Source organism: Tachysurus fulvidraco, chromosome 13 (genome assembly GCF_022655615.1).
Source record: "Tachysurus fulvidraco isolate hzauxx_2018 chromosome 13, HZAU_PFXX_2.0, whole genome shotgun sequence".
Classification (NCBI taxonomy): domain Eukaryota; kingdom Metazoa; phylum Chordata; class Actinopteri; order Siluriformes; family Bagridae; genus Tachysurus; species Tachysurus fulvidraco.
The window spans coordinates 16,547,382-16,570,384 of NC_062530.1; the positions used below are offsets into that span (position 1 = coordinate 16,547,382).

The window sequence follows — 23,003 nt, forward strand, 5'->3', positions numbered from 1 at the left end:
AAATTAGCATTCATAAAGCCGGTTATCAGCATTCATCACTATACTTCTTTCTGAAATATGCCCTTATTCACTGGAGAACATTGAAGCAAGAAATGAGAAAGAAATGTCAATTTGAAAGTTATCTGCACCTCATTGTCTGAGCTGTGTCTTTTTTTTATGACTAGGATCTTCACTGTCAGTAGTGAAAGCCCCACAAACCCCAGACGTGTGTCCTGATGTGAGCCTCACACCAGGCCAGCAGAATTATGACATAGAGGTGAGATTAATGATTACTTTGTCATTTAATTGTGTGGTTATTTCAGAATTCAGACTCGCCTGCATTAAAAGATAATGCTGCAGGTTTAAAACTATACACCCCAAAGAGTTTCATGCTTCTACTTTGAATTAAGATAATTAAGATTGTTGCTAGTTTAAGTGAACTGAGTTTTTTAAAAAAACAGTAGTTGTATATGCATTCAATAAACAGACCTTCATTCCTATACATCCCTATCCTTAACCTGCATCTCAAGCCTCATTAATTAAGAAATAAAAGAATAATTAAGAACTTTAAAAGAATGATAAATAATACTACTTTGGGATACTAAACTAAATATCAAATAAGAACACAGATGTTAGTGTTATTAATGTTAAAACGGTATTTGGGAGTAGAAGGATGCCATGAAAAATGCAATATTTTTGGTTCATGTGTGTGCAGGTACGCATGTCCAGTTGCTCGCGCTGCAACACTTGCGAGTGCCTGGCGTATGATGAGGAGATCATGGCTGGCTGGACAGCTGATGACTCCAATTTGAATAGCACTTGTCCTTTCTGTGGCTCAGCCTTTTTACCCCTGCTTAATGTGAACATTCGAGACTTGACCAGCAAGGACAGGTAATTAGAAGTAGTCTTTTTTTTAGCTAATTCATACAGTGCTAATTCATACTATATGTGGTTTTAAACATATAGTTGGTTTATGTGCACAGAATCAAGATAAATAATTTAATATAGTTTATATCAATAAATAAAGTTTCCATATTCATGTAAGCACATGTTGAGCCAGGGTCGAGCTTGATTCTTTATTGTAGCCCAGGTGATGATAAATTGTTGCAACAGTTTATCTGAAGGTCAGGGGGTGTACAGTACATAAAAACTAGCAAGACAGACAAAAGTCATAAACACAATTTTTATGCTTGTACAATGTGTTCAGAGACCCGATTAGTTCCCAGACAGAAACAAAGGATGCTTCAAACACTGAGGAGGAGCCTAGCTGTGAATCCACAGACAGTGCCTCCAGCAGTGTTAGCCATAGCACAGTAAGTTCCTCACTGTCCAAATATACAGTCATCATAATGTTCTGTTCGTCTTTTCCTGCTTGCTTATTACTTTTTTATCTACCTATTGGTCACATTTGTTTATTGTTTCTATCTTGATCATTTTCAGAAAATACAATTTGATGATCTAAATATTGTTTTTTTTGTTTGTTTGTTTTTTGTTTGTTTGTTTTTGCTCCAGGAGCCAATCACAGTGCCCTACTTGAGTCCTCTGGTGGTGTGGAAGGAGCTGGAGAGCCTTTTGGAAAACGAGGGTGAGCAGGTTATTTCCTCACCAGCCATCGTGGACCACCACCCCATTGTATTCTGGAATCTGGTGTGGTTTTTCCGTAGACTAGAGCTGCCCAGCAGTCTACCCGCCCTCATCCTTAGCTCCAAGCACTGCAGCCAGAACATGCAGGTAGATGCATGCAATTTCATTGATCTCCAAATGTGTGAGGGCATGTTTTTTATAATCGTTGTAATATCAAATATCTTGTCAATGCTACCTCTATATTTGTTCTAATCCTGTTTTGCAGATTGATCCACAGCCACTCCAGAGCACTGCCTCAGAGGACAGTAAGAATGTGTTAGTCCAGATTTTGTGGGATAACCCCAAACTGCACCAGGACCCTATCCCACCTTGTTACATGCTGTGGAGAGCACATTGTAAGAACTGTCTGTTACAGTACTTCTCAGCTTAATATGTATTCGTAAATGACCCATATCTGGCACTTCACCAGTGCTGTTGCAAACACTGGTTGGCTGCTTGTATAAGTGATGAGTGAAGGCTAGAGTATCTGTCCTTATTCTCTCTAAGTCTGGTTGTATTTGTGCAGGTTCAAACTCTAATGTTGGTGTCTCCACCTTGTTGGAGGAGAGACAGCCTGTGAGCCTAGATCTTCTCCAGAGTGTTGTCAGGAGCATTCAGAAGAACGATGTCTACCAGCCCATGAGTCAGATACTTCAGCTGCTTGGTTCCAAGATGGGATTCATCAGGCAACGGTAATGGCCTCATTGCTTCAAGGCTTTCCATTGTCTAATATTCATGCTGAAAACCATGCCTAATCTTGCACCATTTTGGGTTACAGGAGCCTATATAGAGATATCCTATTCCTGACATTGGTGGCATTGGGCAAGAACAGTATCAACATTGGTAAGTCATGTGATTCATACCATATGATTAATAAAGTTCAGTCTCTTAGAAGTATAGAAATGCATGAAATATTTTCATCACACTCTATAAATTTTTCTGTGAGAATTTACCATCCTGCGCTTCTTCCTCATCAGATGCTTTTGACCGTGAATACAAGTTGGCTTATGATCGTCTGACTCCCAACCAGGTCAAGCTGACTCACAACTGTGACCGTCCACCTGGAGCTGGAGTCATGGAATGTCGGAGAATTTTTGGGCTGCCGACTCTGTGATTTCTCTCATCCTTTGCTTCTCCCACTTCTTCTTTCTCTTTCTCCATCACACAGAGAAAGAAATGGGATGTCTGAGTCAGCCAAAGAAGAAGGATTCACTACTACCAAAGCTACCTCTGGCACTGGACAGGGCCATGTAGACACTTAGAGGCATTTCCGGGCTCTCTACTAAAACCAACATGTCTGTAGCCCATCCTCATTTAGTATGTACTAAACACTATGTCATATATTGTAAATGTTTCTGTTTTACCTCATGTAATACTCTTGTAATACTCTAAAAATTTTAGCCTACTACACATTTCATTCTGGATTTAAAGGACACATTTAAACATTTAGCCTCACTCAGGTGATATGTACTACCGAGGCCATTATAGATTAGGAGCAATATCATCTAGTGCTCAGGTCATAGCATCACTCATCTCCGATAAATCACAGGATTGTGGAGTGGTTTTGGGACCAGTAGCACTATGTGTTGTATTGTTTAGAACCCTTAGTAGAAAAGCACAATGAACAAATCCCAATGAGACTTTGAAGTTTTCTCACATTCCTCTCATAGTATTCTATAGGCGCTTGTATATTAACACAAGAAAGTCACCTTTCTGTATATAGCCTATTATTCTATTATTTAGAATATTTGTATTATAAATGTATATTTTAAGACTTGTATTTGTTATAAATGAGTTGTCTTCATATGTAAAGACAGTACCAAACAGTGTATTGGTTTTAATCTGCAATTGTGTTGTCAAAGAATATGGTCCTGGAGACCATTATCGTGATATCTGTGAAGCGTATTGTCTTTTGAATAGATGAGGTACAGAACTGGACCAAATCAGATGTGAACTCATGAATTTACTTGACTGTTAATGAGGTGTGACTAAAGGTGACTGGAATAATATATGAATATTGTGATTCAGCTTAGCAACTAAAACAATGCATTATCAAAGGTCAAATGAGCTGCAGAACTGAATGGAGACCAACTAAAAATGCATAGAATACATATAAACTCCACTCTTAGATATTTTGAGGATGAAACAAGTAATATACTTGCCTATATAAACTGATGCAAATTAGAATTGTTTTTAATTAAAGCATACATGAGGACAGGTTCATATGTCAGTCTTTTTAGAAATGTGCAATGTTTTTATTTGTTTGTTTGTTTGTTTGTTTGGTTGGTTAGTTAGCTATTTGCGTCAGTTTAGCCTTAAACAAAAGTTAACTCCACAGATATAGACTTTGTTTACAGATTGGCTTTACTATTTCATCTGATTCCAATATTATCACCTTAATTTACTTAATATATGAACTGTTTATGGTACAATTTAAAATGGTACATACTTCTGGTATCTGAGACAATTTACAGATACAAAGAGCACTTGAGTCTTTTTAAATCTGAGTTTAATTTAAATGTTAACTGCAGCAACTATATACAGTATTTGCATAATCTAATCTCACTTTAATTTGCTTTGGTAATATTAAATTAAGCTACAATTTATTATTCACTGAAATATTTCACAGTCTACAGTTTTAAACAGTTGCATATACTGTATCGTATGTGTTACTCATGGCATGCAGTGATTACTGTATGGCTTGAGCTATAATGAAGAATACCACTCCAAAGAATTATAGTCTACTCAGTTTGACCACATGCTGTGCAAATTTATCAAATTTTGATGCCCTGACACTGCCAAGATTTTGCCTGTTTTCTATATCCTAAATCTTTATCTGACCACATCACTAAAATCAAACTGGTGTTCTGAGTGGCAAAATAATTAATAGAATGTTTCAATGTGTGTAATAATTTCAGTATTGTTGAAAGTTGGTATATAAAATGATTTTTGTAAGCTGAAGTATTGTTGTGGCCCGATGCGTTTTACACATATCATTTTTCGTGTTTATTCCTGTTTATATTGTATAGTCCTTATTTCGCCAGATCAAGTTAGGATCTGCAAAAACTGTTTATTACTGTAAATAAACAATCGAATGGCCAGTGCTGTCTTTGAAACACATTTATTAGAAATAGAGAGAGGAAAACTGAGTGAGTGAGTGATAAACATGGTACTTTTGGAACACTGTTCATCAGTGTTATTCTAAACACTGTTTTAAATCTTGTACGACAGGAAAAAAAAAGATGTACCATTTTCCCTCATTATTTGGTTTGCTTCCATAGCATAACGATCTGTTTTTTTTTATACACTTATTAGAACAATAAACAGACTAATACACAAAACTACTTTGTTGCAGATAGCTATTTTAAAGTTGAAAAAGGAAAAAAAAGTGTTTTAAAAGCACAAATAATGATGTTTCAGTGTTGTAATAACTCATTTTACAAAAATAACTATTGCAGTACGAGTGTAAATTACATAATTTACAGTAAACAATTCATTGAATTTCATTATTCTTTCTAAAGGACTACAGCCTTTGGAATAATGTTTTTGCATGATACCATTAATAAAACAAAAAAGAGATATGTGAAGTCAATGCAAAAAAGAAAAGAAAATGCAGGGCTATGCTTTTAAAAGTAGTTTAAACAGGTGCTACTAAACTGCGACATTAAAAAAGTGTCTGCACACGTATACTACACAATTACATGGGAAACATTACTTGCCAGAATACTATCATAATAGGAATGAGCATAATACAGCTAATACTACAATTTTGTTCTGCATACATAAACATACAATCCAAAAATCAAACCATATCTAAATGAATGTGCACATCTGTGTTTGTATTAAATTTGGGCAGAAATTTGGAGTGTTAACAGTATATTTTAAAATAGATGGTAGGCTGGTGGACAGAACAAGGGAAACATATATGAGTGTATTGTACATCACATAACAGTTCATTTATGATGCACTGGAAATTGTGTGCACAAAAATTAACCAGCTTTAGCTACTAGGTGAAAGTCTTTAACTAGCTACCATAAAGATGCATAAGATGCCACCATGTGGTGTATTGCACAGTGGCTCATCATAGTCATCTTACTTGTTTTTTGAGAGAAAATTATCTCATGACTCAAATGTGAATGTATAACTGTGAGTTATTTAGTGTTTCCGGAGAGCAGCATTACATAACATTAAGTGGCTAATGCAGAGTTCCATAAGTAGCTGTGTCAAACAAAAGATTTATATGTCGTCATCTTTTGTTCTATGAACCCCTGATAACCAAAAGATAACCACAAGGTCACAAAGTGATGTATGGCATAATATTTGGAATAAGTAATTTTGTCACGCAGTTGCTTTCTTGAGTTTACTAGATGACAGGAGTAATGCACTAACCAAGGCAAAAGAGATCAGTTGGAGTGAGAGAAGGCTCTCCCCAGCTTTAAAAGACAGGAAACCTTTAGTTCCTACTATAGTCACTAGTTGCCAAGTGGATAACTCCATATAGTATACATGTTGTCTGATATGTGTATGGGGTCTGAAGAAAAAGGGAAAACGTCTGTATTACAACAGTACTGACTGCAAATACTGCATCATACCACACTTCATGATATTGTTGAAAGGTCTTAACACACATGGTCACATGCACAGGAAGCAATCAAAGTGGTTTTGTCTCCTCTGCAGGTAAGTAAGGGTGAAATCAAACAAAACAAATGACTGGTTCAAACTGAAATGTTGCCATTTCATTAGACACTGGGAGTCACTGTGTTGCTTAAATTGACACTGGACAGACAATAATACGGTCCTCCAGCATAACACTGAGCACAAGGAACACAAAGTAGAGCAGGAACATGGTGAAGCCCAGCATTTTATTCATTCTCCACTTACAAACTGCGATGGAGATGATGACAAAGAGCAGCATGAGGAAGAGCAGCACAATGGCACAGAAAAGTCCATTGCTGCTGACAGCCACTGGCACCATCCCATGGAAGGAAGAGAATAATAACCAGGGCACTGGCAACCTGCAGATACAGGGAAATTGAACTTAAAAATGCATAATAACTCAACATTATATTCTGATGTTATAATATTCTTGATTTCTTTGAGTATTTCAAGGCTATTTGATGCTGCTTATGATGCTTCTTTGAAATTTCTCTATTTTGAAATCTGATAGAAAATCTACATTCTTAAAATGGGTTGAGCAACATTCTACATTGCACAAAATAATCTGATGGTTCTGAGAGGCAAGTAACACACATTCTATTGGTATAACTGAAATAAACTGCCTGGGTAATTTCCCAAGATGACTGCAAAGTGGTCAGACTTTACTATAAGGAATTTAACAAGGATTTGTACAAAGGCATTTGACTAACTGACTACTATCCCTTGTTGAAAAAGAAAGACGTCTGTATTAACTGGGCACATACCAGTCATGCACTGGTGTTGTGTATCTTTGAGACTAATGAGTTAAAGGCAACTGAAGGGAAACATTTTCTCTGTTCTGTTGTATGTGGGTCTGTGTTAAATCATAGGAGAAATTTTTTTTAACCCTAATTATTTTCAGGCACAATAGCATAGGATTTGACCATGTTAAAGCAACTAACAACAGTTCAGGAACATAGTGTTTTAGAGTATGTTTAGAGTATAGAGCATAGTGCAATAACAATTGCTCTATGTTTATGCTCTGTAAACCTGCTTTGAGACAATGTCTATTGTAAAAAGCACTATACAAATAAACTTGAATTGAATTGAATTGAGTATTTTCCTTTGGCTCAATGTCTGAATGAGTATTTAAAATAATTGAGTATTTTATTAAAAATTAACTTATGAACTTTTCCCTGCCACCAGTTCATAGAATTTGTTAATGCCATTATACAGGGGTATAATTTAACAGCTAACCTTTAGCTGTTTTCTTAATGGCATACTATTCTTTCAAGTTAAGTCCTCATTCTTCTATTGGGTCAGTTCCCTCTGTGACATCTCCTCATCATTCAGTCAGTCTCACTGTCCAGAGGATCTGTACATAAGTGCCTCTAGTGTGCCAGACCACAAACTCTTCCTGAGGCTGCAAAGTTGACTGTTGACTCCATTAATGCATAAACAGGGATGGACTTGGGTTCCCTCCTTTTTGGCCTCTTCCCTTTTATGCGGTTTGATCTTCCCATGGCATTATCAGGATTTATCCACAATCCAATAACATTTAACAACTATTGGCTGCTATGTAGAATACCATGTCTGGCATAGAAATGGAAGGAAAGTAATAATAAAGACTTTCCCCAGCCAATTTACCTGCGATTCTGACTTTGGGTTCTTAGAACAATACACAACAAGAGAATTGAGAAATAGCTGTCCAAGAAACACATCTGAATACAAGAGCTCCTTGTTTATTGTTTCATGTTTATGACTTGAAACTTATAGCAGTGTCATTAATTTGCACAAGGGTGCAGCAAAGCAATGGTACAAAATATGCATCTGCAAGTAGTTTGCAATAGCATTGTCTCAAGATAATATAAAAATGATTTACTGTTTACAAATTTTAGGAGCACCTGATTTATAGAACCCTATTTTGCTATTATATTACCTAAACCATACATAAGTAAAGACCTTGATGACTTACCCCACAGTGATATCAAATATGTTGCTGCCTACTGAGCTGGAAACAGCCATGTCTCCCAGGCCCTTGCGAGCTACAATCACACTGGTGATTAGGTCAGGGATGGATGTACCGGCTGCCAGAATGGTGAGACCCATTATCTCCTCTGAAATGCCAATGGTTTCACCCACCTTGGAGGAAAAAAGACAAGTAAAACTTCAGTATGAAGGATTCTTCATTATGTATAGTTCAAAATGTTACATTCCATGTCAGTTTTACTGACATTCCACTATAAATGGAATCTAACCCAGAAGGCACAAGTGTTCATAAACTGACCTGATGCGCCCACCACACCATGAGATAGGAGAAAATAGCAATCCACACTATAGAACCAAGGAAGGTGATGACAAAGTATTTCCTGGATGCCTGTAAAGGACAATGATCAATGAGACAAACAGCTTAACCTGTCTCATTCCACCCAAAAGTATAACTTATTTTCAAGTATTCCCAAATCCAAGATATTTAATAATATTTAATGTTGGCTGTTACATTCGTTTAAAATAGAGGTTTGATCTAGGGACTACTAACAAAGCTATAAGCTAAATTGATGTAATTGCACTGCAATGAAGTGACTCAGTTTAAAGTATTGTTTTGCTTTACTGGGTTTCTGACATCAGGTACGGTGAGCCACAAAGGAAAGACAATGGGCAGAAGAAACAGGTATGTGGCTTGTTTTCGTCTGGTGTCTGGCCATTCCAAGGACAGCGGCTCTTCATTTTCCTCTCCATCTTCATCATCTTCTTCCTGATCATCATCTTCATCATCACTGTCTTCATCACTGTCTTCTTCACTGTCATCATCACTGTCATCAGAACCTTCTGATCCCTCTGAGCCCCCTCCTTCTCCTGCTGCTGCTGCCTCCTTCTCCTCCTGCACAAAAAGAAAGAAACAGAGACATAGCTGGAAGTTTAAATGGGTAATATACAGTACACTCACCATCAACTTTAATTAATGCATATACACCTGCTTACTTACACTGTTACATCATTATCAGCATATAACGTAGAAGCAGCATAATGCATACAATCATACAGATATAGTTCAAGGGGTTCAGTTCCTTTATTATGTTGGTATTTTCATTAATTTTGGCATTGTTGTTTGTAATAATCACTCTGTACATCCTCAGTTAGTGAAAAAAATCATCTTAGCATGCACAAAACATAAAACTTTAAGATGGATGTGCTACAACAGCAGAAAACCACATTGGTTTCCATTCATATCATCTATCATCAGGAAACTGTGGCTAGCATGAGCACAAGCTCACAGAAACTGGACAGTTGAAGAAAAAAAAATTCTTTTGGTCTTTTTCCAGTCTATAACAGTCAACTCTCAGGTTATGCTCAGTCTGTGCCCATGGTAGCATCAGACGTCTGTTATCAGCAGAGAGGAATTTTGCCGTTGTATCTCATGCACCTCAAGGTTTGATGTGCTCTGATATGCTATTCCATTCACCATTGAACAAGACTTTTTGTCACCTTGAACAAGTCTGGTCATTCTCCTCTAATCTCTCTTATCAGCAAGGTGTTTCAGTTTGCAGATCCTATTCTCACAGGAGTTTTTTTTATTTTATTTTTTTTGCACTATTTTGTATAAACAACAGTGACTGTTGTGTGTGAAAGTCCTGGGAGATCAGCAGTTTCTAACATACTCAAACCAGCCCATCTGGCTCCAACAACCATGCCACTGTTAAAGTTACTGAGATCACATTTCCCTTTTCTGGTGTTAAATGCATAAATGAGATGGTGTACCGGTTTTCTATTAAAGTGGAGGTAAAGTGTGTATTATTTAATGTGCTGCATTACAGCTCATTTGCCCACCTTCTGCCCCTCTGGCTTTTCCTTGGTATCTGCCTTGTTAGATGGTGCTGGTCCTGGCTCTTTAGATTCCTTAGTGTCCTCCGTGTTACAATCTTCACCTGTGAAGTTTTACCATCATATGAAGACCAAACTCAAGAAAACAAATAAACTCAACAGCCTGTGATTAATATACTTATATTGTCATCAGCAACTATTTTTACTGATGAGAACATTGACTGACTCTCAGAGCTAGCTGTGTTTTTTAAAGGAAGCAATAAATGTTTCTAATGGAATAACATCAATGTGTTATTTGGCAGATTTTATCATTTGCAGTGATCCTGAGTCTAATACTTAATTCATGAAAATGAGCTCAATCTTTGTGATTGCCAGTGTGTTGAGATCTCCCGTTCTGAACAAATGTACATGGATTTTCGGAGCAAAGCTACTGGCAGAGTCCTTTCTGGCCACTTATCTCCCTGGTCCCAGCTGGATGTGCTGCTGTTTTTTTTTTTTGCGAATGCCACATGAATCAGCAATGTAATTAAGAATTAAAGTCACACCTGTAGACAAACCTCTGAGCAACCATTATAACACACGCTGTACTAGGACAGTATGATGACATGGTGGAATACCGGAGCTCACCTTTGCCCGATTTTTCCTTCTCTTTGCCCTCTACTTTCCCCCTGGCCATGCTGTTCAAAATCTGAGCCTTTTCTTTAAACTTCACTGCAAACCAAAAGAAGTGAAATATATACAGTCAGGTCTAGACTTGATAAAGGTAAGTAAAGAAGCTGAATGAAGCAGCACAGATAATGTTATGTTTAACCCTATGTTCTATTCGTTTTAGTTATGATCTACAGAATGTCATAGACCCAGGATATATCTTTAGGATTTTTAGCAATACAGTTGGCATTTCTTTATCGCAGTAAATGCCTACATGAACAATAATTTGTAAATGGAGCTGAAAGAAAAATAAACGGAACACCGAATAGATTCACAAACGTTTTTTTTTTCTTCCAGATATACAAATACTCAACAATCACACAAACAAGGTGGCACAAATCACAGTGCTTTGTTTCACCTTCTCATTAGTTGGACATTTCTGTAATATAAATGATTGTTCATGTATTTTAGACTCATTTTAGAACATTTTATACTTTTAATTTTTAGTATTATAGGGCATATTAGCAAGGCTGTGATTCAGCCATAGGTCATAGGCTCCTTCAACACAAATAGTTCCCAAAGAAGCCATAGCTTTTTAAAGCATGTGTGTTGCAATGTAACAGTAACAGTAACAGTTTCAATGTAATGAACCAGTGAAAGAATGAATGAACAATTTCTGTACTAAACACAGACAAGCAGAGAGATAAAAAATAGTGATAACGGTCGGGAAGTAACTATATAATGGGTCATTCTGGACCAAACAGAACATAAAGGGTAAAACATGGGGAAATCATGCTTTTATTATAATAAAAATAATAATACAAATGACAACTATGGTGTATATAACAATTCATCACTCAGCTTTTGTGATGGAAAACCATATCGGATTTCTTTTCTACCTTTAATGCAATATAGCAACCAACAAAACTCAAATGAAAAACATATGGTTTAGGTGAGATTGGGTGCTTTAGTGCTTCCATTAGGGGCTTCTACCAAGCCACCATACCCCAAAGCCCAGACATGTGAACAATACAGGAAATTGCTGGCACATGCAGAGCGTAATGTTGCTGTAGGTCTCTTGGCAGCTTCCCTGATAAGTTTGCATCTTGTCCTTTGGTCAATTTTGTATGGATTTCCTGTTCATACTATTTTGCAAGCTCTTTTTACCCCTCTCCTGATTGATACCTTATGACAATGAAATCCCATACATGTTTTTTAAGCTGTTTTTAGAGACCAAGATCTCAGTACTCGGATAAAAAAAGAACATTCTGCAGGTGTTGATTATTTAATGCTCCATTATAAAAGGGCATGCATAGTTTTTTATTTCCATAGAATATATATTTTACAAGTCTATTGGTTGCTATATCACATTAAGGGTGGGAAATCTTTGTGTATACTTTTTTATATTCACTGTATCAGTTTGAAACATAGTGTATATGTCAAAATTGCTGGTGCATTAAAATGGCAATGCAATTCTGGTCCAGTTTCTCTTAATGGACCAATTATTGGTTGCATCCATTTCCACATTCTGTAATATTTAAATAAGGAATAAAACACGGCATGCTATTACATGAAAATAATCAATGCTGATGTTGTGTGACACAGCCAGACACCGTGAAATAACAGCATGTTCTCATGTCATTTATTTGCAAACAGTTGTATTTTTTAATTAATAATGAATGAAATAATTAATAATGTTTTTAGTCAAGTTCGTCACAAGTCCCTCTTTATTGCTCTCTCATTAAGAGTAAAAATGCAGCTTGTCATGCTACCAAGATCATGGAAGTTCAGGTTTTCCTGAAGAGCGTTAGAAAGGTCTGACAATGACTCCTTCCATAAATATTAAACATCTCCTTACAGAAAACTTCCGAAAGTGTCCGTCACTGCTGTCACTTTCTGACCCATCTGAGATAAGAATTCAACATGTGATGTCTTATAAAAACCTTTTTTTATAGAAACCTTTTTATTATCTGTCATAAATTATCTCTGTGATTAAGTTATGTATTAAATCATTGTTAATCTTCATACATAAATCAACAGATTAAATTATATTTTATTTGGCTAACATGTAAATATTAAAAGTTACCAAGAAAGAAATTCCCCAGTGCAAAGTATCCTAGCCATTTGTCTAATTTAACCTCTAATTGTCTGCTTAGGTGAAAAATTGGGATTTGATGAATGTATCTGCTATGAAATTTCAGCTAGCTCTCAAAGTGACCTACACCCTCCTATTATCATGCATTTATTTAGGACTGGAATAGGGAAATTTGGGGAATGTACCATTTATAATTCATTTAATTTATTTAGTTTATTAAATAAAATTCTATTAGTGACTCTGCAATATTGAGTTTGTCCTAATAATAATAATAATAATAATAATAATAATAATAATAATAATAATAATGTTTTATATTTTTGAAATGAATGTCTCTTATTAAAGAATAGTATCTGTGAACTGAAGAGAAGTTCAGAATAGAGTTATGGGCAACAGCATTATGAGAGGGTTCCACTTAGAAAACTGATTCTAATGTGGTCTGTAGTTTAAATCAATAGATATCCAGGATATCCAAAACATTGAGGATTTTCTAAACATTGTGGTTGAAATAATATAGTGGACTGCACCAGTCATTTTGACCTGTATACACAGTGTCACTATAATAAAAGCATGTCTCCTTCCCAAATGATAACCCTTGTATCAAATTATCTTTGTTGCTCATTTTAAAACAGCTTTTTTTTTTTTTTCATTTTCAATATATCTGGACCTGACTGTAGATGGCAGATATTTGAAAATACTTATTTAAGCTGTGGAATTACAACTGCCTCCAATTACTGTGAATTCATAGCTCACACACTAAAAGCAAAATAACAAGTGCAATTGAAAACATCATTTCGTTGTAACACCATATAGCCACATAGCCATCACAGCACAAACATCCACAGTAACATGGAAATAGCAGCACACCCTTTCGAACATCTTACCTTTACTTGACAAAGAGCTGCTGGGCATTGTACCCCCATTTACCACTGAGTCTAATAAGCAGAGATTCATATAAATGCTTTTGAAGAGAGACACAATAGCAGCTTCAAGTGACTTTGCATCCCCCAACAATACATTTAATCATTTTGAGTCAATGAAAAAATTAAGTCATGCAAAACTTGCTTAAATAAAAGCCCAGCCCCCTTCTCTGAATAAAATGTAGAGTTATAAATGAATTATTCAGCACTTCGATCACTATGACAGTGGTATTGTTGCTTAGTGCAGAACTGTGCTCTATACTGACTACCCTTTGTGCCCTTCCCCAGGCTGGCCACGAGAGAAACATGCTCCAGTACAAACCCCATACTGTATGCAATTAACAAAGATAACACTTACATAAAGTGGGTCATGTGAAGTGCTATGTAGCAGGTGTGCTGTATCTGTTGTGTATGGATACGGGAGAACCCTGATAAGATAAAGGGATTGCGCTGCTGGAGCTGGCTCACAGCCAGCTTTTATTAGCTCTATCAAAAGCAGCTTAATAATGCTGGAGCAGTCCAATGCTGGCAGATTGAGAAAGGTCTGTGAGGCTGCAGCTGCAGCACCACTCCATGAGGTTGAGGATAAGGTCATTAGATATAAGAGACCTTTAATGCCTCCTCTTCCTTTACCACTGACCTGTAGACAGGCATCCATGGAGATCAGCTTGAATGCACAATGGATCATGTATGAACATGATCTAAGCCAGGCAAGCTCAGTCTCTGGTGTATTCTGGTTTTTATGTACTTTGCTTGCTGCATATTTGCCACGATATGAGGACAAAGGATGCTTATACTGTACAACTAATTACTCCATATGCTTCTCAAACTGATAATTTTCCAACTGCATGGTGGCTTTACAGGAAATTCATGAAACTACTGTACTGCTGCCTTGAAGAGCCATCAAGATATTTAACTTATATTTAAACTTATAACTGATATTTAAGTTATTATTTTGGTAGATTACAATTATTTATAGCTATTTTACAGCTAATGATCAGTATCCAAAATGAACTATCACATTTTAGTAGTATGACAAAATAAAATGCCAGGAATATTCTTATGAGTCATTTCCATCCCTGCATCCTTAACCGAATCACTCATCACTCCATAGACTGAGAGAGGCATTTATCTGCTTAGTCTCAATCGGGATTTAGTGCTGCCTTCAGTTAAAACTTTGCTAATCCATTTTACTCAGTGAAGGGCAAATAGACTCCCTTGTATCACACCTTGGCATATTTCACTATTTATCGACAAGAATAGTCACATTAATCAAAGATCACATAGAATATTTTATCATGAATTAAAAAGCTAAATACACAGGTTGCAAACCAAAACCTGAGCATTAAAAAAATATATTAGACTTACTTCACAACAGAGACAAGTTAATATGATGAAATTTCTTGCTTGTTAACTTCTTTACTGTGTAATAATTGGATGACATCTGAATGAGACCACAGGTGGTTTTGGTTTCTCAAATATAAAAATATAATGTTTTATTTTTACTAGTAGTTAAGGGTTTTTTTTTATTTGTCTTGAAATTTAGATGTTAGAATGTTCCAACATCTTTCCTTCCGATCAGATTAGATCTGCTCTCACTCTTAGAAAGCGCATATGAGCATGCATTATGGTTTGCAGCTTTACTGGAGACACTGTTATTTAAACAGTCACATGACTTCTACAATTTATGCTAAGTGGCTTCCTTTTATAAACCGATGCATCACTGAAGTGCTCTTACCCTCACCCAAAGGATCCAGTGTGTGAATCATGAGCTGGAAAATTGTGTTCCTCATGGTGCTGTTATGCAAAGATGCTGAACTTCCCCCTCGTTGTAGTGTTGGCTTTAGCTGAATATAGGGATATAGACACACAGTCCATCTCACACACAGACAGATAAAATATGAAAATAGGTACCACTTAATCTAATTATGTCAAAAGAGCTAGTAAACAAATAAATATGTTTTACAAAAGTACATTTTAAAGGCACGGTTTGGAAACAGTGATAGTTTTACTCAGATAAAAAAATCCCATGTTCATACGATAGGACATGTGAAACACATTACACATCTAACATAGCTGACTCTAATTTGTGTGCCTCTTGCACATTTTTATCTTTTTAATAGTATGGCAAATATTTTTGCTTTTCTTCATTTTAATTCATTATTTTATTACCTTTAAACGATTCTTGTCCTCTGGTTCAGGAGTGGAATTATCATCAACTGTTGTCCCATTTTCCTGTGAGAAACAACGATTTGAAACATTACAGAAGACCAAAGTCACAGAAACTTAGAATATTTTTTTCTTATTAATTCCACTTCTTATAAATAAAAAAATTATACATGTTTGTAATTAGACCTAATGATGAATAATTGAGTTCACATGTCCTCAGAGTTTGAAATGGGATCATAAAAGTTTTATGAATCATCTTAATTAGCTATGTACGTATAATCTTTATGTACAATGTATGTATAATCTAATAATTATAGACTTGTTTAAAAAAAATCACACTGATTATATATCACATGAACGAAGACAGAACTGACCATTCATCAGTTATTCAGGTCCTCAAATCAACTGATACCTTGTTATCTACTTTTGAATAGACAAACCTAAATATCAGCCATGTAACACAATTTTTACTCGTTTTTAAATTTGGAGTCTGTTTCAAACATGCACATCTATGGTCGATAAGCATGTGTGCTTAAGGGAGGTGTTTTGACCCAGTGTGACTGAGACTTTCTTTCTGTGAGTTCTCTCACTGAGAATAGTTTATTAGGAAGTACCTATTATTCATGTATTCATGACTTCTTAATTTTGAAATGTTTTGTTGTTTCGATTTATTATTTTTAATTATTGTAAGATTTAGATATCTTTTTCATGTGGCTTCTTAGTTTATTATTGTTTATTTATTACTATACTATTCTAAACTTATATCAATAAGCGTTTATTCGAGTACACACACACACACATACACCCAGACACACACACAAACACACACATAACACACACACAACAATAACGTAATATAACACAGTTAAATGAGCTGTTAGTGAATTTTTAAGGCTCATTTATGATCAATTAAACTAATCATGTTTTTTTTTTTTTTGGTAGAACCAACCCGGCATCTTGGCCACTGTGCCACTCTGACCTTTATTTATTTATATACACATTTATATACACATTCCTTATTAACATTCTTATATTTAAGAGAACACAAATTCCAGTTTCAGAGTTAATAATTTAACGCAAAAAAGATTAATTAATGACTAATATATAATAGTATATAATAGTATATTATTGCATTATTGATTGTTGCGAGCACTAGAACACATCCTGACTGGGGTTTTATAGCTAGGCATAAAATGAGAAAAAAACCTGATGTTCCTGAGCTGGTGTGAGTCACTCTCACAATCCTGTAATGGTAATTTACAATCAGCACTGTGTCAGAGGCGATGGGTCAGAATTGGCTGAAAATTTTCTCACATGCCAGAAACAGCTGACAGCCAATCAGTGAAGAGAAAGCGTGACAAGTGAAAGAGTTTGATATTATACTGTAAAGGAATAGGAGATCAGTAATGAAATGTATTTTTTTTAACAGGAAGAAAATTGGTGTATAATAAATGGTAGTCAGCCAAAGGGAAAAAATACTAAAAAATACATTAGATGCTATTACTAAAGTTACTAAAAGGAGTTGTTTATTGCTCTATATTTTATATTTCACATTCTGTCAGACTGGGGTGGGAGTTATCTGGGACATCTGCTCACCCTCAGCATGTAACTTCACTTTATTTCTCTGTGTATTTGCATGTGTGACATCAACACTACCTGGCTAATGAGTAATGTATTGCTGGAGAAAAAGGTAAAAAAAAAAAAAAACTGTTGATAAAACAAATCATATGGGAGGTGAGAAGACATGACAATTTTGTTTCTGCTGCATATTAACTGGCAACATTTAACTCTATTCGCCTTAGAGCTGTGCTCCAGTGCCTGTATCATAGCTGCCCCTGCACTCTGACCCCAACCTCCTTAGTTGGGGTATGTGAAGAAAAGAATTCCACTGTGCTTTAATGTATATGTGGCGATAATAAAGGCTTCTGTGCCCCGTTCTATTCTACACTATTCTGTGGGAGTTTGGTGGTGCCAGGATTTGAACTCACAACTTTATGATCAGTAACGCAAAGCCCATTTTTAAATCCCAAACTATTGCAGTCATCAATTTGCTTCAATCAGTTCTAAAATATAAACAAAATAATAGTGAAATTTAAACCACTGAACCCCTGGCCAGACAGATGCTATAGATTTAATGATTTTTCTTTGCCTTGTAAGCATCATATCGGATTACTTAGTGTAATGTTCGCACCCACAGTAGTATTAGAAAATTCTGCTTATGAAATATATAATCCTTGTGATGATTAGGGAGCATACTGCTGTGCATTAAGTGCAGTTTACTTTAACTTTTACATTAACTTTTCTATCTTTTCTGTACACAAATTTCCCTGGTCAGAAAATGTTGATTCATTTTCTATTAAAACAGCTCTAAGATTAGAGCTGACAAAAATTCACAATCACAGGTTTATAAAAATGCAATTGTTCTAGTAACAGCTAATTTAGAAAGATGTATATGGTTGGTACTCTGCATAATCTAAGCCTATAAATAAATGGATTTATATTTGCTGTTATTTAAACAAAGACAAATGCATAATCATTGATCTGGTTCAGCATTTTTGTAAAGAGACGTTTTATTTAATACTGTATTAATGGAAAGAGTCCTCACTTCATGACATTCAGTTATTTTATGCCATAGGGAAGTTTACAGTACAGCGGAGCTGGTGGTTCCATATTTTAATAATATGGTAATTGCAACTATAATGAATGAGACTTGCTGCTTTGGGAAATTAACACATGAGTGAATGGTAAGATGTAAACTTGGATGTCCTAGCAGGTAGTGAAGTGTTGTATTCCTCTTATACCACATTAATTTGCCATAGATTACATTTTTACTTTATTAATACCCTTTGTCTTCTGTCCTGAACACTCTCTTGTGGTGGAAAGTGTTGATTGTTGCAAAGCACAGACAGCAGTGAAAAATGTTAAATAAACATCGTACTAAAAGCTTCACCATATCAGCGTATAATGATAATAAAATTCATATAGTTAAATAACCACAGTTCTAATCCTATTGTTACTAGCCATAGATATAGTGTCATCCAAGCTCCTGTAGATGAAATGTTCCTATAAAAACTGTAATGTATTAGAACAAGCACATTAATATAAACCTACAGCTAACAATAATGCCCAAGGTTTGTTATAGAAAATTAATCAACGCATTATGATCAGTCAGAAAGTTTTAAAGTCATCGTGATAAAACTCTTAACAGAAAATGGCACAAATGGTCAAAAGTTGTTATTAAATATACATATCAAATATACATTGTCAACATATTGGTATAAGCGGAAATAATGAAATATAATAATAATAATAATAATAATAATAATAATAATAATAATAAGAAGAAGAAGAAGAAGAAGAAGAAGAAGAAGAAGAAGAAGAAGAAGAAGAAGAAGAAGAAGAATCACTATAATATATAATAATGTAAAATATTTTCCTATTACAGCAAACACTGCTGTGTTTATTCCTTAATTAATCATAAGTGTTAAATGTGTGCAACTCTGTTGAGTTCTACTCAGGTGCAAGAGCTTGACAACACTGTAAGCCTTCTTACACACTTTTAACACTATATAAGCCCCAATCACACTTAACTTAAACATGCTATATGTTACACTGTTTGGCTACAGCACAGCCTTATAGGATTAGTGTTAACAGTGAGAATGGCTTTATTTTAGCTAGCAGAGGAAAATAGTATTAGGGCTTAAAAGGCTGCGTGTGTCAACACCCTGAAGGTACAATTGATTTTAATTAACTAATTAACTACTAAGAAATTGTCTTTTATGGTAATGTGAATCTACAAATATCATGAAATAGCCAAAACTCTTCGATTTCAACAGGCTTAAGGATATTCAAAGGCAAGGGTGGATAAAAAACTCTTACACAAAGAAAAATATTGATGTTCATCATTACATTAGTTTTTAATGCGCATTATTAAGTCTCATTTTGATATATGATTTGTGGTGAACCATTTGTGTGCTACTTCTATGTGTCTGTGTGTGTGTGTGTGTGTGTGTGTGTGTGTGTGTGTGTGTGTGTGTGTGTGTGTGTGTGTGTGTGTGTGTGTGTGTGTGTGTGTGTGTGTGTGTGTGTGTAAAAACCTTTAGATTAGTGTGTGAATGTTGATCTCTCTAAAGCACCCACTAACCACAGTGTCTAAGCTTAGATAGGAAGTAAGGTTGAGGTGCGGAGCTTGTAAAGATTTCATTTCATGTTTGTCTTGCAATTTATGTATTTTGTCTTTTGGGCATGTTGCTCCTTTCTTACATCCTATTAATTTATGTCAATTAGGGTTTAAAGACCAATTTCATTGTATGTTGTAACAGACTGTTTCCTGTACATATATATAAAACTCCTGAATGTTGAACATTGTAACAGACATTTTATTAATATTCATTGTATTCTGTCAATCTTTGTGAGCTACGTCACAAATGGCAGGATGGCTCATTAGTAAGGTCTCGCTTGCACAAACACAAGAGATCCTTTTCATTTTGTCTCATCAAAGGCTGTGAAATCTGTGTGTCTGTTTAATGAATAAACATAGGACAATCAAATAAAAAAATATCTGTACTGTTGTCTGTGCAGGACAATGTTATAATACCTTCATATAATTCCTATCAGATAGAACTTAACAAATCCCTTTTTTTGGACTGCATTTAGAACTTCCTGCATTGTGTTAATCAAGGTATTTAAGAAGAGTTCAAGTGTGTACTATAAAACAAAGCCAATCCTGTTTTATGGCTCACTGATTATAACTAGATTAGACTGCTTGAGGACACCGACTTAGCTGGCCTCTCTAATGTGAGTCTAAACTGTGAAGAGACTGTCTTAATGTACCCACCCCACACATAAATAAATAAATAAATAAATAAATAAATAAATAAATAAATAAATAAATAAATAAATGAGGACACACCTTCTCAGGCTCCTCCACTGGGATGACTTTGACGATGTTCTTGTGTCTGCGGAGCTGAGACTTGAATGCTCGCTCAATCTGGACATTATATTTCATGAAGTAGACGTAAATTGCATAACCACCCACGAGCATTATGCTCTCCCACCACATGATGGTATTGTCCAAGAAGAAGATGATGAGCATGATCAGATCTAAGATGTAGAAGGAAACATCTCTGAAGAGCGGCCACCAGGTGAGGTAGAGCATCTCCCGGGAGAACAAAGCACACATTCCTATTACAAAAAGGATGTTAAATACAGCTGAGCCTACGATAGTTCCAATTCCCACGTTGCTGTGTGAAATAAAAACACCAATCAAGGAGGTAAAGAGTTCTGGAGCAGAGCCTCCTGCTGCCATGAAAGTTGCTCCAGCAACGTCATCTGAGATCTCCAACTTTTTAGTGATGACGCCAAGTGTAGGGACAAAGAACTCATCACACACAATGGCCAAAGAAACAAACATATATATCATCCCAAAGATGTGCAGAATCACCCAGCCTCTCCGACGTTCTTCAATGGTGAAGATGTCCTGAGGGTATTCACCCTTGATATGAGGAGGCTCTGCAGTAACAGAGATGGCGATTGTGGGTGTAGGGTGGGTAGGTTCAGGTGCTGGTGTAGGAACTGGATTGGGCTTTGGGAGGTCTGGATCCACATAAATGCAACGAACAATTGTCCTGTTTGTGGTGGTCATGGGGCGTAAAACTGTTGTTTTAGCTCTCTCTGTTCTCAGAGGGGTTGTGGATGGAGTTGTGTCTGGTTTAGGTGCAGTATGTGTTGATGTACCTTCTTCCACAGCACCAGTGGTCAGCTTTGCTGTTACTCCTGGTTTCACTACCAGTCCTTCAGTAGCATCTTCAGGGCCACCTTTTGGGTTTTCTCCAATCTGAGGTTCTGGCCAGGGTCCTGGTAATCTGGTCCTAACAGTAAGTTGGTATATACAACAAAGCAAAACCCCAGATAGGAGAAAGATAATCCGGGTCAGCTGAAGTCTCTTTCTCCGTGTGAGATACATTTTGCACTGCCTTTCCTATGGGAGCTGCTCTCGTCCCAGATAAAATATTCCAGTATGTCCCACCAGGTTATGATGGGGTGTGAAGGGCCCTGTCACAGAGTGAAACATCTCATTCTCTCAGGATTGGAGGGTTCTCCCAGCTCTCCCAGCTCTCTCGCTGCAAACAATTAGGATAAACTTTAAGCAACAGGTATCTGTGTACAGTATTGCTTGCCTGTCTGTTAGTATTATTCTGATATCTGTTAGTAAGTACGCATATAAACACATTGCGTTAGTATGTAAAAAATAAAATAACTAAAAATAAAAAAGAAGAAAAGAAATTAACTTTATTAGAGAATAGATATTCTAGATACTAGTAGCAAGTACAGGTGTATATTTCTATTCTTTTGCAGTATTTTCCTCAAAGCCTAGGGTGACCAGATTATGACACATTTCGTCGGTTATTAATCAGTGGCTAATTGTTTATTCGCTGATCTGTGAGAGAGATGTACTTACGGAGCAGTGCGGTGGTGGTGGCCGTTGTGCGGTGCTGATGAACAGCTGGGCTGAACGCAGAGCTCCGGCGCTCACACACACACACAGACTGCGCACAGCAGCTCAGGTCAACTGGGACGCACAGCAGGACAGCTCTCCACCGTGGATCAGCATAATTCCTAATACCTGAAGTCTATTTAAGAAGATTAGCTGTACTGTCACCCTACACTTTCATTAACCAATGTCTTGAACCATTTTCATCATCTCTTGTATTTGATTGTTAATTTTAAAATGAACAAGTGGTAAAGAAAAAGAAATGTTAAGAATAAAAACAACTAACTGAAATGAAAATATGTAATAATGTATAGAAAGCTTACATTAAACTTGCGACAGATTTTATACTATACCATTAATGCTATAATCACTATATTAAAATAAACTGATTGAAATATTTATCAGTAATAGACGGCGTGTACTTTCTTCAAATGTACAAGTGCTTCAGGCTTTTATCTCTCCCCCCCCCCTCTCTCCATCCCCTCCCTCTCTCCGTCTCCCTCCCTCCCTCTTCGCCCCTCTCCGCCCCCTCACCCTCTCGCCCCCTCTCTGTCTCTCTCGCTCTCCCTCCCCCTTTCTCTCTCTCTCTCTCTCTCTCTCTCTCTCTCTCTCTCTCTCT

At 36.2% G+C, this 23,003-nt stretch overlaps 2 protein-coding genes across 9 annotated transcripts in view; one reads left to right on the forward strand and one right to left on the reverse strand.

Moving 5' to 3' along the window:
• Window positions 1-4,703, forward strand: part of dennd4a (DENN/MADD domain containing 4A) — a 28,830-nt gene extending 24,127 nt beyond the window's left edge. For all 3 annotated transcript variants that reach the window (XM_047822333.1, XM_047822335.1, XM_047822334.1), the window contains 8 exons: window positions 165-256; window positions 695-870; window positions 1,187-1,292; window positions 1,492-1,710; window positions 1,829-1,958; window positions 2,129-2,294; window positions 2,381-2,445; window positions 2,580-4,703. In XM_047822333.1, coding sequence (XP_047678289.1) covers window positions 165-256; window positions 695-870; window positions 1,187-1,292; window positions 1,492-1,710; window positions 1,829-1,958; window positions 2,129-2,294; window positions 2,381-2,445; window positions 2,580-2,716 — 1,091 coding nt within the window. In that variant the 3' untranslated portion in view covers window positions 2,717-4,703. The remainder of the gene's footprint in view (window positions 1-164; window positions 257-694; window positions 871-1,186; window positions 1,293-1,491; window positions 1,711-1,828; window positions 1,959-2,128; window positions 2,295-2,380; window positions 2,446-2,579) is intronic.
• Window positions 4,704-5,105: 402 nt separating this feature from the next.
• Window positions 5,106-22,803, reverse strand: slc24a1 (solute carrier family 24 member 1). Of its 6 annotated transcripts, none has more exons than XM_047822337.1 (11): window positions 22,352-22,803; window positions 20,804-22,013; window positions 15,895-15,957; window positions 15,467-15,569; window positions 13,687-13,737; window positions 10,687-10,770; window positions 10,066-10,163; window positions 8,849-9,118; window positions 8,525-8,614; window positions 8,213-8,379; window positions 5,106-6,617 (listed from the first exon to the last, which is right to left on the reverse strand). In XM_047822337.1, exons 2-11 carry the CDS (start codon window positions 21,854-21,856, stop codon window positions 6,368-6,370), a joined length of 2,229 nt encoding a protein of 742 aa, XP_047678293.1. In that variant the 5' UTR covers window positions 21,857-22,013; window positions 22,352-22,803; the 3' UTR covers window positions 5,106-6,367. The 6 variants fall into 6 exon arrangements, with proteins under 6 accessions (XP_047678293.1, XP_047678292.1, XP_027017378.1 ...); XM_047822336.1 differs by having other exon boundaries at window positions 15,461-15,569; XM_027161577.2 differs by lacking the exon at window positions 13,687-13,737.
• Between the last annotated feature and the right edge of the window lie 200 nt (window positions 22,804-23,003).